We start from the raw sequence: 19,654 nt of genomic DNA, 5'->3' as shown, positions 1-19,654 counted from the left end.
TTTGGCGATGATGGTTGCCAAATTATATTGGCTTCGTATGGTGTTAAAAGACTTACAAGTTCCGCTTCTTCAAATTCCTACTATTTGGTGCGATAATTTGGGCGCCATTGCTCTTGCTTCTAATTCGGTCTTCCATGCTTGCACAAAGCATGTGGAGGTTGATGTTCATTTCATTTGCGAGGAAGTTCTCAATAAGGATGTTGCTTTCTGGTTTATTTCTACACGTGACCAGATTGCAGATATATCAACCAAGGGCTTGACATTTGCACGTTTTCTTCTCCTTAAAGACAAGCTCATGATTTCTCTTCCCCCCATTCGCTTGCAGAGGGATGTTAGTGAGAACAGTCAGAGTCCAAGATTGGAGGAATTAACAGAAGATTCAGATATTCAAATTCAAAAAAAAATATCTTCCAATAGAATTGGATTGAGTTGTTACAGTTTTGTACGGATATATTCTCTTTAATTTCAAACTCCTTGTAATCTTATCTTTATCTTCATTTCAAACTCTGTAATTATCTATAATGAAATGAAGTCATTGGTATTGGTACGTTAAACCAACACCATTTTCTCATAAATCTTTCAATTCCTGCCTCAAGCCTTGTGCTGTGCAATAAGAGGGTAAAATGATATATCACCCCAAACCCCCAACATGTCAAAGTTACTCTTCAAACAAAGGGAAAAAAAAAAAAAACAAAAGGCCACTAGGATCTGGTTTTAAACTGGTCATTTCATAATGGAAAAATATGTTTCTCTTATATCAGTATTTTTTTTATCAGAAATTCCTTTTATGCAGATAAAACCAATTTCTTGCTAGTGTCTTATACTCCTATGTTATGTTTAGAGTGCACATTGACCATGATTCTTCTCCACATTCTACGAACATGTTGTCCAGGGATGCAAGCAGCATTACAGGAAAAGCTTTTTTATACGAATTTTACGAATATTGGACACAAACATCATGCAAATTGCCCTTTGAAGATACCCGCAGAAACATATAAACTTTCACAAAATGCACACCGTCTTCAACTATACTGGTCAATACACGCTTGCAGACATCATGTTAATTGTTTTCTCCATTTCCTTTTTACCAAAATGTAGGTCTTTGCAGCTACGTTTGTCAACTGTGCTTGGTGCATAAGTTTGGCACTTAGCGGGCAATAAGATCCCCAACGAGGCCAAAAGAGTGAAGTTAATTAGAAAATCTTTGATGGGGAGCTCCATTTCACTGATGTTGGACAACTGGCAGATTTCCATTAGACCATGTGGCAGAAAGAATCTAAGGTGGGCATGCATCCTTCTACAGGATAAGGATAGGATTGCAGACACCACCCAACCAATGAGAAGCACAAATTATTATACACCTCATCCTACCAGAATCTAAGCTTTCAGGTACAGCCATTCAGTTTTAGGAGAAGCCAATTCTTTCTAAACATTTTTATTTCTATCATCTGCAATTACGCTCGCAAGTCAAAGTGCAGACAATGGCCACGGCAACAGCCTCTCCCATGGCCAGCCAACTGAAGAGCAGCTTGCTCTCGATCCGCACTAGGGGTCTCGTCACCCCCAGGGGCATTTCCGGATCGCCATTGAGAGATATGAATTCCAGAAAGAGGCCTTGCCTCACAGTTAAGGCCATCCAGTCCGAGAAGGTGAGGAAAAAAATATAAGACTTTTGCCTGTGAGTTTTATTTATTTCAGGATTTCTTCTTCTAAATTAAGAATAGCATACGAAGTCAATGGAGAGTGGGTGTTCTCGTTTAATGAGTTGAATATGATCATATACATACAAGCATGCATGCATACATACATACTCATTTTATTGGGATTCGTCTCTACTATAATCGGTTTCCAGAATATATACTCACTGTAGACTGCATACTTGAAAGGTGTTTACTAAACAACATTCATTAGATTGCTAGGTAACTAGTCATTCCATAGCACTAAAGTGACTTATTTGGTTCAGTTAGACTTCCTAAAAAATTTCATGGTTGCAGCAAATAAATTAGAATAGGTTGATGCATGCACCCAGGAATTCAGGTCTCTCAGGTTCCACTAGTTATATGATTTCTAAATTTTGCATGAAGTGAGACTGAAATTATGGAAAGAAATAGTTTTCGAAACACTGACCCAGGTCGATTGCCAAATCCTACTCAACAGGATATATGCTCTTTATTAGATTTGAAATATATCTAAAAGTTTGGAGCGTTAAAAATACATGATTTTTAATTTTTAGACAATTCAGATATTATATATCAACAATCAACTGTGTGAATTTTCATTTCTGACAAATTATTATTATTTCTAACCTCCTCCTGGAATTTCATTAAGAAAAAACCTTATCCTGAAAAAGATTAATAAAATCCAAATGTTATGAAAATGCTATTTGATATTCTGAACCTGGAATCTCCTCCATTGGAAGAGGGTGAGATTAAGTATTTAGATGCCAAACAGTATTCTATCTTTAACCTCCTGGAAAACACCACATTTATCACTTCATGATTTGGGTTTTAGTTTGAGTTCTCGGCTATCCTAAGCTCATTTATAAACAATATCTATTAGATTGGAAGTACTGCAAGTCGTTTAACCTCTTCATTCAGAGTCCTTAAATGCTCAGAAGAATCTTAAAAGGATGCTGCAAAATTGCATGCGCTTAAACTTCACTTAGAGCCAACAAAGTTGGTATCATACCATCAACTGCTGATCTTCCAGGTGTAACAGAGCGGGTCTAGTGCTGATATATATATATATATATATATATATATATATATATATATATATATATATATATATATATATATATATATATATATATATATATATATATATATATTTTACCTCAGCTAAGAAATTAGGACTAGTTCACAAAGAGATGACATTACATGTAAATTTCGAGTTGTGCAGCCAACTTATCAAGTAGTCCAGCCCATCAATGGTGATCCATTCATTGGAAGCCTCGAGACTCCGATCACGTCGAGCCCACTGGTCGCTTGGTACCTCTCCAACCTCCCGGCCTACCGCACGGCGGTGAGCCCACTGCTCCGGGGCATCGAGGTTGGCCTAGCCCACGGCTTCCTCCTCGTTGGCCCCTTCGTCAAGACCGGTCCACTTCGTGACACACCATATGCAGGAACTGCCGGATCACTGGCCGCCGGTGGGCTTGTTGTGATCCTCAGCATCTGTTTGACCATGTATGGCATTGCATCATTCAACGAGGGCGAGCCATCCACAGCACCATCACTGACGCTAACTGGCCGGAAGAAAGAGGCCGACAAGCTGCAGACTGCCGACGGGTGGGCACAGTTTAGCGGCGGGTTCTTCTTTGGAGGCATCTCTGGGGTCTTCTGGGCTTACTTCCTCCTCTATGTCCTTAACCTCCCCTACTTCGTTAAGTAGAATGACTGTCTTCATTCTCAGAATAGTATTTGTATTTGTCCACTTGGAAAGGACTGAAATGTGCAGGCAACCTTTGGATTATCAAGGACCAATAAGCAAACATTAAATCCACGCAGAAATGAACGAGAAGAGTGATGCTTTCTTGCATGAATAAGAAGAGTGACAAGAAGGTTTGGAGATGTTAAAAGAGCAACCATTTTAAAAATATTCCCCCGCATCAATAAAGAAATAACAAGGCTACATGCTTATGATCCTCTCCTGAGGAAGCGGATATTAAGGAAGAAATGAGAGGATCAACCAAAAGTACGCATTGGAAATTTCATGCTGCTTTACAACCTTGTCATCTGGCTATGAATATGACAAGAATTAGATTGAGCAGCCTTGGCAACGCCTGGAAGTGTCTCAAATGAGTAGTAGTTATTAGGATAGTTGAAATTGAGGAATAAACCAAAAGATCATGGAGCGAAATCATCCAGCAAAATTTAGGTAGCCAACATGTAGTCATGTTGCACCTAAAGGAGGTTTTATATATAGGTTCACAAGATCTGAGAAGACCCCTCAAGGAGAGGTGTTCTAAGTCTGTGTTTAGGATGTCTAAGCCTTTCTTTTTAGAAAAGAAGAAAAAGAAGAAAACCTACATTAAGATAGACCAGGAAATGTGAGAAAGGTGTTGAAAATACTTGTAATAACAATGCAGATAGCTTCTAATATAAATAATTAGCAAATATGAACTTATATTGCCAACCCAAATAGTTGGGTGGAGCAAATCCACATGATTAAAGGTCGTAGTCACCTGCACATTGTCATAGCATTTGACATGATTAAAGGCTGGAAAATTATGCAACCTAATTTCTATGATCGAAGGGAGCTTCACCCAAGAGAAGAAAAAGGCTCGCCCCCTTTGATTTGTTTGGCTTGCATCGCCTCACTTAGCTCCAAGCAAATACAAGAGAGAATACAAAAGCATCTTTCGTCATAAAAATATTGGAGCAAGAAAACTATGTTTCAGTTTTTATTGTTCCCAACAACAACAAACTTTCTTTGGAGCATCAAAGGGGGCAGGATGGGGATTTTTTGCCATTGGACAAAATGTTCTTAGGTTCAAGTTTGGGATACATATCCAGAAGTGTTTTTCTTCCAGAGAAAGCAACTTTACCAAGTAAATTTCTCATGACAGATGATTTGCCTTTGTAAAGTTCACCAAGTTGTCCGCCAGTGAAATTTGGAAGTGGGAAAGTTTACACATACCTCCCCCTAACTAATCCAAATTAAGCAGCCACTTTGAAAGGATATCAATATTAGTTCCAATACAAAATTATCGCCACAGAAACTGAAGATAACAGTTTACAATGTTGACATTAGACTTCTCTCAATATAAAATTTGACGACACTGAACATGAGACCAAAAAAATAACAAAAATATCATGAGGAAAAAGGTGACTTTCCACAGGTCAAACTATGATTTACTTGAACACATGATGTACATCCTTTCGGTCAATTATCTTGCAAAGCCTTCATTAGAAATAATTTGTTGAAACTCTGACCCGCAACCCTGCAATTTTTAATTTTATACAAGCTGTCATCATCATCATCAAAAAAGTATAATCCTAAAACAAGCTTTCACATAAAGATGTATCCTGTTTGAGTCTCATCAATTTCATGCTACCGGCAAGCAGTTTGTGTAGCACCATGAATGAATATCAACAATTGAATCATTGACTGGAAAACTTTTTGTTACAATTCAGAACATGCATAAACTGAAACCACTGAGAATGTTATGCCCAAAAAAAGTAAATAATTAAATAAATGGCAGAAACAAGAAACAAGAAACAAGATAATGATATAGGAAGAAAATATTCTTGAGAATTCTACTTAGTAGCACTACATTTCGAGAGAACATCAAAACCATGCATAAGGCATCTTTTTTGCATCTTCTAGAAAGCAGAACCCTTCCCAAAGAATGAAATAGACAGAGGAATGATTTTGACAAGATGGATACCACAGAGAGAGAGAGCAACCTAGAAAAATGGCACTATATTATTTTTCAATGGTAAAAACTAAAGATAACATAGCAATTCCACCATAATTGAAACTAAATAGCCATGTTTCAAAGAAAAAAAACTAACAGGCCATATTATATGACACATTTGAAATTTTTTCATTACCCAAAAGACCATGAATTACATGAGGTTTCAATTTGGTTCCTTTGCATATCTGATGTCCCCAGATGTGTGTAGCGCAGTTGTATTTAATGGAGAGCTAAAATACACTCCAGTAAATGCACATCTTTTAATTTTTATTCAAGTCAACTATTCAACAGTTTACACAGTATTATTGTCTCATTATCTAACTGATGATCAAAGCACCCGAATGGTTGTTCTGGCTACCAATTAAAAAGTGAAGTTGCATACATGAAATATACTCCCATCATCTAAGCTAAAACATGACAGCTATATATTTACTATATTACAAGCCAATTAAAGTAGCTCCTCTTGTATAATAAATTGCAAGGATGTAGCCATAGGTGTGTCAATTATATGTGTGCATCAAGGTCCATCCCTAATAAATTGCACTTTGACATTCCCCAGAGAAGTCGGCATGAGACAAGAAGACTACAGCATCTTTCTTTCAGGCACAAACAGATGCAGCATTATAGCTGGAAAAAATAGTAATTGAAATGTTCATGCTTGAAATATAAATCAACTTTGTAGTATTCCACACCAGATGAGAAATACTGATCAGACACAGAAACTGAAAGGACTGACACAAGCTTAACATATTACAAGCTGCATCAGTAAACATATTGGCATACCCGTTAATTTGGTTGCAATAGTTAGCAATTTGATTTGTTATGAGATAGCTATCCAAGCGTGACGGCTCGGGTATTGGCTTGAATATGGGATTTGACGGATCCTCCTCAGGCAATGGTTCTTCTCCAGCAGCTTTCCTTGCCATATTCTCCGTCCTATAAAATTAAAAGAGAGGGAATGACAAACAACTTGTTTTCCAAACACACAGGAATGATAATTCCTTCCATCAGTCAGAGAAAAGAACTATCCAGCTCAAGGTTTGAAGGATAAAAAGCCATGTCTTAGGAGCTTAATAATTGAACAACAAACTCAAACAACACATTGCTAGTGCAAAAAGACTTTAATACAAGTCATCATTGAAGGTTGCCATCAGGCACGTAGTGGTCCACCTAAATATGGCCTATACATGGCCAAGTAGGTTGCGAAAAGTTCAATTTAGTGGCATGTAGATCCCAATTAGACCATCAGCCACCAAAAAGTATTAAGGCTTCCAAACAATAATAAAGCATTTTGAATGCTTTTGAGATGTGACTTTTTATATATATAAAAATAGGAAACCCTACTTTACACTCTGTTCAGATGCACAGGGCTGAACTATAATATGAAAGGAATAAAGAGTTGGCCAGTAATCTTTGGTCTTGGAATTACCTCTCAATATCTACCTCAAAAACAGAAATATAAAAAGAACATAATCTCAGGTGCCCTTCGGCATCACTTTTATTTTTTTATTTTCAGAAATAAAAAACAGATTTTATTTCTATTTCATTTTTAAATTTTAAAAATCTAAACATGGTATAGTCAATTATTTTAAAAATATAAATATGATGATGGCTGCTGAGGCAATAATATTGGTGGCAGTGACAGTAGATACCATAGTGGTGGTGGTAGCAACAACAATGGTGGTAGGGGCTACAATGATACAGTGGTGATAGCGATGATGGTGGTGGTTTGGCAAAGGCTATAGTGGTGGTGATATAGCAAAGGTGGTGGGAATGATAGTAGTAGTTGTTGTGAAAGCGGTGGCGGCGGCAGCAATAGTGGCAATGGTAGTAGTAGATATAATGACAGCAGTGATAGTGGTGGCAATAGTGGTCGACGGTGATTTTAGTAGCAAGATGGCGACAAGGTGGTGGTGGTACAAATATGAGCTCCTCATTTTTGAAAATAGTAAAAATAAAATTTCATGCTTTCATTTTTCTAGAAATAATAAAAATTATTTTTTAAAAAAATAGAAAATAAAAATAATAGCATCAAATTTTTTTGCTCTGATTTCTATGATTTTATTTTTAAAAATAAAAAGATAAGAAATAAAAGCAATGACAAACCTCCTCTCAATTTCTAACTACTATATAATCACCACATATCGATGTAACCAACAAGTTCTAGTATTATTACTGCAATAAATATCATGGCTGCTCCTATCATCATTAAAATTAAGTCATACATCAGATAACGCATGTAAATAGCAAGAAAAACAGAACAAGCTCTATATAAAAATTGGCACCGGAACTGAACCAATCCCTCACTCTTTATTTTTCCTTTTGATTTGAAAATACTTGGCAATTTGTAAAAGGTCCAATCCCTGAAAACTTTCAAATTCCCCTTTCCACATCATCCACCAGACAGGATGCGGCACAAACTCCATGTTTATTTAAACTTCTACAGATTCTAAAAAGCTATAAGATCCCAAAGAAAAGCATGTTCTGAAGGAAAATCGACATGACCTAAAAGGGCTCCAGATATGTTATAGACAAATACTAATCTCCCATTTGAAAATACAGTAAATCAGCAATGGAGGCAACAACTCTTAGACTCAAGGATATCAGCCTATGTTAAGACATAAAAGAAACAGACACTTTCTGAAAATCACAAGCCATTCATATATATGCATGAATCAGTATGTTCTCATACATATATGTATATATATTGTAGTAAGTATTAAGTCCAATGCTACACCAAAATTATCAACATAAACAGCAACTTTGGTTTTCATAGTAATTGAAAAGCATAGCCCCTTAAACTGCTGGCCCACTCACATGCAAGAATAAATGCATGCAGAGCAGACAGACCTAGGAGTCCTCTGGTAGTTATCAACCTACCATACAGGTGCAGCCCTCACTATCCAACTAAGTTGAAGGAACCCTAATGTACGCACAAAGTCCCACCTTCATTTCATGCAAAGACTGAATTCTTGGCTTGTTATGGATTTAAAGCCCTATAAAAACTTGGAATTGAAATTCTTGTCCTTATCTTTCATACAGCGACTATACCAGTACAGTTAATGGAGATGTATCCTAACTTAGATAGAATCTCATGCATATCATTAAATATTTGCTTGCTTGTACCATGACACATATAATATAATAATGGCAATATTGTTCAAAAGAACTTCAAACTACTCAAAAATGTCTCACCCAACCAAACTGGTGTTTTAATTCTGAATGCCAGGATCTGATTTTCTCTCTCTTTTTCTTTCTTCTCAGCAAAAAATTTTTATGTGATTACCACCCAATATTGACTTTTGGGACTTAATTACCAACCAATACTGACTTTAAAACCTTCAAATGAAAGATTCTAAATTCATCTAGAACGAAGTTGAAAGTACTGCACAACAAATGAATGGAAGAAGGAGAAGGAATGAGGGTGAGATGTAGCCTCGCCTCAAAAGACAAGAAGACAAAATTCTGGGTAGCTTCAGCTCAGTGTGCATAAGTTGAAAAATAAATTAATAACATCAGTTATGCAATATTATATTGAACCAATATGCTGCAGAAGCCAATACATTATGATACAGCATGAAACTGCATAGTCCACAAATCATACCCTGATATCATATGGTATGTGATATTGTTAAGTTTATTTTCATTTATCCTGGGAAGCCACTTTCTTTTTGGGTAGATTAGATGTTATTAGCTTCAGGTTGCGTTAAGCTTTCCTACACTTCTTTTGCAGTAAGGCCCTAGTTACTTAATAATCTAAACTGGAGATATTCGATGATGCTTTGTTATTTGTTTACTTCTCCTTCCAATGTAATTTATGTGCTGAAGCTACCAGGGCTGTCAATCAATTGGTATGTGTACATAAACATCCCCTCATCCCAACACACAAAAATAAGAAAACTAAGGTCCGCACTCACGGTACCGTGTACTGAACCAGTTCAATCCTGGTACGGTATGGATAGTTCGGGGTGGTACGGCAGTCCATGAAAAAAACCCATAGGTAATATCAGCCACATCCACCCATTGTCTCCCTCTCTCTCTATCATCTTATAAGACAAACTGTACGAATGGAATCAAGAAAATTGGCTGATTTTATCTAGCTTTAGGACTTTGCGACCCACTTGTCACTTTTCTTCTAAATTGCTGCCCTTTATTATTTTTGCATTTGGATCCAAAGGCATGGTATATCTCAACACCCATCCTTTGTCCTGCATGGGCAAAAGTGTTGTCCACCATCATTTCAAGCATTAAGGTGTTTCCACTATCTTTCTCCATCCTTCCTCCTTATTTGCTGCATGCATCATCCATATCTTTAAATTTTACCTTTCTTAAATTGTGCATGACCGCTTCTGTACCATGCCCTACCCCACCCATTATATACCTGCCCACTTTAGTGCCCTCAACTCTCCTTTTCTTAAAATATATGTGTTATCATCTTGTGACATTTACATGGGGAAACTTAATTTAATGCATGTTCAAGTCCTATAACTACAACTTCAAGTGCTTAATTCTCAAAATTAGTAATCCTGTTTTTGGTGGCAGACATAACTTGGTCTTACTTTTAGGGGCCATTTTACTGAATTGAATGCACGAACTTAAAATTGGATGTTTAGTAAATGCTCTTGAATTGATAATAGAGACCTACAAACCCTGTGATGATACAATAATACAAGTTGGATATGTGATTGCACTTACCTTCGCTTCTGAAGCCATGCTTGTTGCTGCGCTTGTTGTCGTGAGAGATTCCGATAATAATATTGGAACTGAAAGGGGAATAGAGTATTTAATGGAACAGAGTTGACAACTGATTGCATCATGAGAGCTATAAAAAAAGCACTTAAGAGGACATATCAAACCTTATTTTGTTCAGAATTAACATCTTCCATGCATTCAATCAAAAATTCCAAGTTTCTTTCCATATATGGAGCAGTGGATAATTTTAGACGATCATAATCACACTGTCACAGAAAATTTGGCATGTTATTAATTAAAAAAGAACAGGATGAGAATTAATGGAGCTCCTTCTTATAGGACAAATTATCAGACCTGAGTAACAGGGGATTCAGGCTCCAGTTCTGTCATGAATGCACTAATAAGTGCAGAGTTAGAAACTTTAATCTGCAAGGCAGGAAATATATGAACTATAAGAGAAAGAAATGAAGAATACATGCTTCCCCAAGGACCTATCGTAAGAGAAAACGATGGAGACTATATGCTTTCCTAAAGACCTCTTAAACATGGCAGATCAGAGGCATATTTACCAGAAAAAGATTCAAAAGCATATGCATATCTGCAGCTTCCTAATTCACAAAATACATAAAATACAAGTCCGGCTATCTAAAATGAAAGAACACACAGAAACAACATACAGGTATTTCCTCGAAGACATCCACCCATGACAATTTCTTTTCCCGCAACCTACAATAGAAAAAAAGCAGTTGCATGAGGATGTCATTACAGGTCATGTTTGTAAATAACTGAACCTAGAACAATTAACCCATACTTTTCTCCAGTAAAGTTGTTCTTTCGGTAAAGATCCATAAATGAATCTGTGAGCTTCAAGGCCTTGAGAGCTAAAACCCCTAGATTGGACCTTGATGGGTCATATACAATGCAAACACATCGTCGAATATTCTCCTGCATAAAAGGTGTCATACAAATTAGCAAAACAATGGCACGAAATCACTAAAATGAAGATAATTGTATCATGACCATCACCTCAATAACACAATAAAACCCCAAGGAACCAGCACATGTATATAATGTATCATCACAAGAACATTCCTACTTAATGCCAGATTAAAAGAACAAAACAAGTTCCAGCCAGCATCCCTAAGTATTTGGGTCTAGGTATCCATGCCTAGATAATCGAGAGCTTGCTACATATCAACACCTAACTGATAGAAGTGCCCAACATCTAAGAACGCCATTCAAATTGACATAAGAGTCAAATATTGTCTAATTTCTTGTTCTGTGATACTTAAATCACCTTAGTACAATTCAAGCTAGGAATCCATATTTTAGGACAACAAACTTCTCATCAGCATAAAACTCAAATTTTCTTTAAATTCTTTCAAATGAAAAAGTATTGTGCCCCTTCTTTCTTAAATAACTTCATAATTTATTATACTTAGACACATCAATTCAAGAAGTATAATAGGCCCGCTGATATCAAATTTCAACCCACCCCAGTTCACCAGCAAAGTCCCTTGCAAATCCAATTCTGACCCCAGATAAGCCTCATCTCAAGTCGTAGAGGACAGTAATTAATTCTATTTTTACCATTTAATTCCTACTGAGATATAATTCAATGTGAATAAGGTTTACTTGGATGTTTCTTTCTCTTACTATGACCATGTAACAAATCCAAGTCCCTACAGTTATGAGGAGGCCTGCTTTGATCTTTTTTGCTCCTTGTATCACCTTCCAAATGTTTCATGGTGCATGCAACTACCATCTAACACTGTTCTCCATCATTATATTCCATATTGGTACTGTCCTCTGCTATGTTCATTCGTGTACCTAGTTATTTATCCTCCATATATCAACCATGCAAACTTTAACATTCAACATAAGATAGTGCTCATCTTATAAGCTAAACCATTCTCATTGCAAAACATTCTTCAGCATTACAGTAACCATGGTATATCGTACCATGGTATGGTGTACCATACCATACCGTTTGGTACTAGTACTCGGTACGGGTGGCGTACCGACACTCGATATGCCAAAAAAATTCTGTACCATACCGTACCGACATTGTTCTAGTGTGGCACTAGTACGAGGTTTGGTATCGAAACGGCGAACCTTGACAGTGACTGTTGACTTTAACCTTCATTAAATATAGTAATCACAAAGACTTATGAATACCACTCCAGTTGATCCATCTTACTCTTCGTAACAACAATTTCAGCCATTAAACTAAGAAAATAGCTAGCAGAAAGAAAAGGAAAAAGTTCCTCTACCAAAACAACAAAAGAATCCCAAAGAAAATATGAAGAATTTTGCTACCTTCTTTGTATAATTCTCACTGAAAAAGAAACTTATAAGGAAAATATGGGAAAATATTTACATTATCCTATCCAAGTATGTGATGCAAATTCCCAGCCAATCAGATCTAGCTTTCCATCATTTCATTTAACATCAATGAAACAATCTCGAAGTTCGGAATTCTTCTAAAGACAAGCAGTTACAATAAAATCAAGAAGAAACTATATTACAAATAACTGACACCAAGGTTTTTGCATCACCTGATAATTCATGAATGTTTCAATCAGCTCCACAGTCTGAAAAGATCCCAGCAAAGTTGACTGATACCTGAAAATTGAGTTCAATCACCAAATGGAGCAAACAAGAGATTAAAAGAAAAACTCAATGACATATCATATTAAGAGCTACTAATGTTGCCATTTCAAATAAGAATTTTTTTAAAAAAAAAATATTTGCTGCGTGCACAGAACAAGTATTAAATTTCTGTAACAATGATCAGAACATGAACTAACTAAAGGCTGAGTTTTTTTCACCACGTTAAAAAATACATGCTAGTGAATTTTTCTTCACAAGCATTTATTTAAATATACTATAATGTATACCATGTACAGGCTATAATTTCTTCATCATAATCAAAAAATTCATGTATGAGCCTGTTACCTGGAAAGATACTGCAAATGTCAGTGATCCTCCTCCTGATATTAGTTTTACTGCTAGTTATTATTAGCCCAACTGGTAACCCCATAATTTAAGGAAAGATCTACATCCCAGCATGCCACATTAATGTCACAACAATTAACGTTTTCCAAGGGTTTAAGATTTTTTTCATTTGAATTTCAAAATGTCATTGAGTAACAAGTAATAGTTAATATTCTTCCAGGGCTATATTAAAGATCATGAGCTCAATTAACCTCAATTATATTTGTATCAAAACTCTAAAATATTCACAAACTATGAATTGCATAAGTGATGTCCATAATGGCATTTAATTTTAAGACCTGAAAGAATGGCAGATTGTGGGTATTATTTTTTACAACATAGTGATGAACCTCACATCATCTGTCAATCACAACTACAGAAAGACAGCATACGGAAGCCTTCCTAGTAATAATTCCAAAAGACAAAAAAATGAACATACCATCCTACGGTATTATTGTCTACATTGACCTCTCTTAAGCATCTCATCATTTCAAGCTGATAATTGGCCCCATCTGCTTCGATCTGCTCATCTTCTTCTCTAATCTGCACATGTTAGTACAAGGAAAATCAACAGCACAGAAAAGACCGAGATAACCCTCTTAAACATCAACCATCCCCCCTCCCTGCCAAATGAAATGCTCATACTCAATTAGTTTGGAATTCAAATTGAAAATTTTGTCACATACCGGAAAAGGAAAGCAGTTAGTCACTTCAAGAACACTACCAACATCCAAACCAAGAAGTTGGCCCGTAACCAGCGCTGGCGAGAACTCCTTGCAGTGCTTAATTATCTTTAAGATAGCCTGGATAATGCCAAATGAGAATAATAAAAGAAATAATTAGCATATTTACTGTTTTGTATAGCTTCCCTCATCATTGGGCCTAACTAGCACATGAAGCAAGAAAATTCGAGAAAGATAAAACAAGATATCCATAGCATGCTAATTAAAAGAAAAAAATTACTTTGTCCATAGTTTTAAGCAAGGTTTAAGATATCGGATCATGCTAGGCTACCATACTATACAAAGAGGGAACCAGTAGTATAGGAGTTCAATATGGTACCATACAGACACATTGTAATGAGTACTATTCCAGGCTTAGCACTCTTACCATGTATTAGTGTGGGGTGTACCATGTCTTATCATGCCATACTAGTAAAGTATCAGTATAAGACCCAGTACCAAGCAGTCAAACCTGGGTTTTAAGATTAAAAATGTTCATTAGGATTTTGAATCAAGCTCACTTTATCTTGCACTCCTTATTATTTCAAAAAAATTTGGAAGCTACTGTCATAATGAAGAAAAGTTGAATAAAAGTTTCCTGACATGTTTGACATAGTGCTGATATGCAATCAACATGCTGAAGTGACCAAATGATGCAAACCCATTTAACTACTCATGTAGTCACATAAGCATAATGGGCTCGGCTTAGGTAGAATCTTGACTCAATCTAACGACTTTGAATGGCATAACTAGTCGAGGAAAGCAGAACATTGGATCATTAGGAGAAGATGGCATTCCCACTTCCTGGTTGAAAGCCAGGATTCTTATTTGCGGTTGAACGACCGCTCAGCATCTGATAAGCGAACTATTTTTGCTAGAATTAAGTTTCTGAATCCTGATGAAGCCAGAGTTGTGTACTGACATCATCAATTACACTCCTATAAAAGAATCAGAAAAAAGCATCTCCATCTTCTTGGATCAAAAGCATATGACTAAATATAACAATTCCTGGTTCTCTAATGGTACATGTAGTGTCACATGTTATATACTAGGTCATGGGCTTCTAAAAGTTGTAGCTCCCACTGTATGTATATACCAGGCTATGGATGCTAAAATTGTTGCGGCAATCCTTACCTTGATAGAATCATCATTGCACAAGTCTTCTCTCAGGCTTCCAAAGTTAAAACCAACACACTAGCTCCATGGCAAAGATCCTCGAATGTCACACCTTTGGAATCCTCAAATTGCTTCCTAGATCTTAAGCATGGTTCATTATACTAGTATGTACCACCTCATACTGGGCATACGTATTGTGCCAGCATCAAACCAAGACTCCACATAGGAGTGTACCAAGCCTATGCCAATCCTCATACTAAGCATACTGACACTATACCAACATCGTACCGATATAGGGTCTGATACCAAGAGAGCGAACCTTGGTCCTAAAAAATAACTACAGAGCATTATGAAATACCTATTGAGAACTTAACCTTAGAACATTAATTGACATGATTTAAATTGAGTACAAGGTTTTTATGGCTCCCACAAGACATGAGGATGTTTATGTCGACTCTACACTTCCACTAGAACTCAAACTAGCTAATTAAACTAATTAATGCATGAATTGCCGTGAGTCATCAGCTGTAACCAATATACCAGCTGAATGCTGCACAGAGTAGTGATGAATTGGATCCGGTCTACTCTTTCCTATAATTAGATGTATATGATATAAACCTCAATATGTATGATATAAACCTCAATACTACCTAACGCCAAAACTACTAAACAGACTTCCCTAATGCACCTCCTTCATTAGGTTTTCCAGTCCAACACTATCTAGACTAAACTCAGCCGATACTACAAACCAACTCGATCAAGGGCTTCGAACATAAGCCAACTCAGGACTAACATGGGATGTCATGTAAACATTAGGCCAAAGCAGGAAAAGGCACATGGAATCCAATGCCATACAAAAAAAAAGAGGATTCAACATGGCTGCATGTAGCTTTGGACTTGAGACCTTCTGTTTCAATGTTATATTGAAGATACCTTGCATACCTGCAAGTGGTCTCTAAGCATGGTTCTGAGGTGATATTGGGCCCGGTATAACAAGAGGAAAACAAATGCTTTTGTGCATCAACTTATCAATCTACTAATTGGTATAAGTTTCAACAAATAATAAGATAAACAATGACATATCTCAAAATGACTTTTCTTTTTCTATGCCTCCCATCCATCCAATAATTTTAAGCCTACCTCTCTCCTCCTAACTTATCAGCCCCCGTAAATCCTCATTGCATTTTGAAACCTAATTTTCTACCTGTCAGCTTCTGCATTTCCAGATTCATCCTTTAAGGTTTTATGGCATGTACCTCAGCATCCTCGTCTGTGCTACATTCATCCATGTACATTTACTTTCTTATTTACACAATCCCCATATGAAACCCATAAAACATAACGAACCTAGTTGTTGCCTAGCAATAGTTTTCCAATATCCTCACAGGCATCCATCAGTCGCACATTGGCAAACAAAAGGAAACAGATTCAATTTGCCATCCATCTCAAACTACAACCACTGCCAAGCAGTACCGATAATCTTTGGCCACAATGGAGAAAAAAATAAACAAGAGACATCTTTAAAATAGTTTCTCCAGCAATTTCCAGCAACTCTCCTATATTAGAACCAAGTTTACAGGCTATGGTCGCCAATTCAATCTTTGAGAAAGAACTAAGCCTATGTAAGGGGAAAAAAAGGTGCTGTGACTCAATTTTAACACCATTGAAATACTAATCTAAAGTATTATCTGATACAAAATAGTAGTGAAGTCATCCAATTGCAACGAGAAATTATAAAAAAAAAAAGAGACGCATAATACATGCAAAAATTGCAACAAAAAAAAGAATCAGTTTGATACTTACCAGCCCTTCCATCTGAACAACCCGGAGAGGCGAAGCCACATCCTCTGACGATACGGCTTGAAGAAAGGATTTCGCCATAGCTTCGAAACCAAAACCAGAATCAAAAATTTACCCCAAAAAAAACTAAAGAGAAGGATCCAAAAGGAGGATTTATACTGAAATGTACCGAGAAAGAGATCCAAAAACAAAGAAAAAAAAGATGATGTTTTCTTACTATTCGCCATAGGAATCGCAGCTATACGGGAGGAAATAGGTCACGGCAATACCCCAGCAACAAAGGAGTCGCCTCTAGGGCTTTTATCTTGGTTTTATCACGACGAGGAGTCGGTCGTGTTAATTCATAACAGCAAACAGCCTTTTTGACAAATAGAAACGCCCCACATGGCCAAATCACATGGCGCCGTATTTTGAAGTTAACCTCATAGAAGACATCTTTGCCGTTCATATGAGATCAGAGGGCCAAGAATGCTCTGATCGAGGGCCCACGCTTAAAATTAAGAGATAAAGCTGCTTAAAATGAAGCAATTGGGGTTTCGGAAACCCTTGATGGGTCTTTTCTCCCAGAAGAGGAGAGACAGACTTCTTCTAATCTTCTCTCAGCTCTTACTGGTTTCTATTGGGGAGAAACCCTAGGATCCAAGATCTAAAGGCATCTCAGAAAGCCAGGGCCATTCCATGGGTTCATGGCTCTTTATGACCAAAAATTTTTCTTTCTTTTTAACTTATTTTCAGTTGTTGTTGTTTCTTGTGAATTCATGCTGATGACATATATGTAAGCCATCATCCCTACTTGGTTAGTCCTGCATCAATTGCATGTGTCCACATGCTAGACTCAAAAATTTGGATCTAGACGTTTTAGGCAAAATGGACTTCACCATTGGACATCATTTTGATTTTAGTGGAGGCTACCTTGATGGAACTAAGAATAGTGCACATAACTATATAAAAATGATGATTCAGAATAGCAAAGCACATGTAATGATGGAAAAAAAAAACACATCCTCCAGCAAATAACCATAAAAATTGCAATGAATAGGCTTCTAGGGTCAAGGTTCTTGAAGATAATTGCATCTTGAAATGGTAGTTAAATTTTATGGTCTCTATATATTTGGAAGCTTGCATGTGGCATAGCTGAATGACATTTTATCAGTTCTAGCTATTATGTATCTAAAGTAGGCATGGAATTCTTATTTTAACAAACAATAGTAGAAATAGGGATTGGTTAGTTGTCATGGTTTATTGTCATGATTATCAGGCTTGCACAAAGAATTGTACTAAAAGATAATTAGGATTTCACATGTGAATACATATAAATTCAATGTTGCATCAGTTATAATCAAAGTCAATGGTAGAATCTCGTAAAAACATGCTACAACTATAATAGACATTGCTTGCTTATAGTTGGACAAGTGGTGATGATATGTAGCCGAAGTTGTAGGATGCATATATCATTCTCTCCCTACTTAAATAGAAATCTAACTTTTCACTAAATATATGAGGAACGTCCTCACGATAGTTACGAGGATGAATAGGTTGATTATTTTCAACTTGAGGATGATATTGAATAGGAGAATAATGAAAGTGATATTAAGCTTGACGCATCTATACTAACTAGTATAGTTGCATGTGTTAATTATTTTTTTCACATATATTTATAAGGTGCTATGCAGAGATTCTTCGTCGTATATAGGTTATGGATATTATGCATAGACCTAGCAATAGATGCTACGAGTAATTTCATATGGAGACATATGTATTTCAAAATCTTCACAATTTATTTAGGGACAAGTATGGTTTGACAAGTACTTGAGACATGATTGTTGAAGAAACAATGGCTATTTGTTTATTACCTTGAGCTATAGAGTTAATAATAGATTTGTTCAAGAACAATTTCAACATTCTAAAAAACTATTAGCAAAGAATTTGTCAAACTTCTTCAAACACCAGAGAAATTTACATTTGACATGATAATGCCACCACCAGATTGTAAGGAGATGGAATGGTATGAAAAATAGAGTTGGAGGAATAAAACAACAAGCAAAACACAAGAATACACCAGATTTTAACGTAGTTCACCCCAAGTTTGGGCTACGTCCACGAAGATCCTGCTGATGCTTTTCTATTTGTTGAGGAGAGTACAAAAAACAAGGGAAGAGAACAAAAAAAAGAAACAAGGGAGGAAACAGCTTACTTCCCAAAGAAAACAACCCAAGAACTCACGTTCTTCTCTTCTTTTTTTTTCTCTACAGTGCACTCACGAACCCCACAAATCAGGAAGGAGCCATTATCATTGTTCTCGTCACCTGTTTAGAAATCAGTTGTTCCTTTGTTCTATTGCAGAACCCGCACACATCGGCGTCCCCCACGTAACTTTATCGCATCCTGTTAAGAAGATAAGGTCTTCTACCGTGATTTCAATGGCATGGCGATGTGTGGCATGAAAGATTAGTAGGATGGAGTTGGATACGGCTCCATCGCTTAATAAATCTCCCACTTAGAGACGTGGTCAAAAACTCCACAAACAACGTCTTCATCTCAAGCATAATGCTTGTGAGCATTGTTAGAAATTAAGCTAGACCTTTTATTTTCCCAAGTCATTTATGATGTGTTGTTTCCCTATATTTGTAATTCCTAAGCGTCAAATGTCTTTTGGTTTCCCGAGTGGCATGGGGAGATGGTTTTTCTCTTTATTAGGTGGTTATTTGATGCTTAGGGAATGCTAACGAAATTAATACTCTTAATCTCGATTAGCTTTGGAGGGCCTATATAAGGGTCATGTAACTTGTTGTTTTAAATATACGAGAACCTGAGAAGAAAAGTTCATTTGTAGTACAACCCATTGGCTTGCTATTTTCACTATTCATCAAGAGAACAACTTTCTTCTCTTGTTTTCTTCCCACAA

At 36.5% G+C, this 19,654-nt stretch overlaps 2 protein-coding genes across 2 annotated transcripts; one reads left to right on the top strand and one right to left on the bottom strand.

Annotated features, from left to right (window-relative positions):
- The first annotated feature begins 1,341 nt into the window (after nt 1-1,341).
- Nucleotides 1,342-3,540, top strand: LOC103724125 (photosystem I reaction center subunit XI, chloroplastic). Its single transcript, XM_008815285.4, has 2 exons — nt 1,342-1,649; nt 2,902-3,540. Exons 1-2 carry the CDS (start codon nt 1,482-1,484, stop codon nt 3,391-3,393), a joined length of 660 nt encoding a protein of 219 aa, XP_008813507.2. The 5' UTR covers nt 1,342-1,481; the 3' UTR covers nt 3,394-3,540.
- Nucleotides 3,541-4,614: 1,074 nt separating this feature from the next.
- On the bottom strand, nt 4,615-17,076 carry LOC103724123 (eukaryotic translation initiation factor 3 subunit H). Its single transcript, XM_008815284.3, has 12 exons — nt 16,967-17,076; nt 16,753-16,832; nt 13,798-13,914; nt 13,551-13,654; nt 12,673-12,739; nt 10,926-11,059; nt 10,792-10,840; nt 10,469-10,540; nt 10,279-10,380; nt 10,118-10,185; nt 6,206-6,358; nt 4,615-4,945 (listed from the first exon to the last, which is right to left on the bottom strand). The coding sequence occupies exons 1-12, from the start codon at nt 16,974-16,976 to the stop codon at nt 4,888-4,890; spliced, it is 1,014 nt and encodes a 337-aa protein (XP_008813506.2). The 5' UTR covers nt 16,977-17,076; the 3' UTR covers nt 4,615-4,887.
- Between the last annotated feature and the right edge of the window lie 2,578 nt (nt 17,077-19,654).

The sequence above is a fragment of the Phoenix dactylifera genome, chromosome 10 (genome assembly GCF_009389715.1).
Source record: "Phoenix dactylifera cultivar Barhee BC4 chromosome 10, palm_55x_up_171113_PBpolish2nd_filt_p, whole genome shotgun sequence".
NCBI classification, from domain to species: Eukaryota; Viridiplantae; Streptophyta; class Magnoliopsida; order Arecales; family Arecaceae; genus Phoenix; species Phoenix dactylifera.
The sequence above is the reverse complement of the archived record's forward strand: the minus strand, read 5'-3'. Positions and strand labels throughout refer to the sequence as shown.

Bases quoted from the DNA above. Each gene is read 5' to 3' on its own strand.
- LOC103724125 (XM_008815285.4), top strand. From the start codon at position 1,482: ATGGCCACGGCAACAGCCTCTCCCATGGCCAGCCAACTGAAGAGCAGC. The intron at 1,650-2,901 runs GTGAGGAAAAAA...CGAGTTGTGCAG, and splicing joins AGGCCATCCAGTCCGAGAAG to CCAACTTATCAAGTAGTCCA.
- LOC103724123 (XM_008815284.3), bottom strand. The intron at 12,740-13,550 runs GTATGTTCATTT...CTCAATTTTCAG, and splicing joins GACAATAATACCGTAGGATG to GTATCAGTCAACTTTGCTGG. The intron at 4,946-6,205 runs GTATGCCAATAT...TAAAAATTGCAG, and splicing joins TATTGCAACCAAATTAACGG to GGTTGCGGGTCAGAGTTTCA.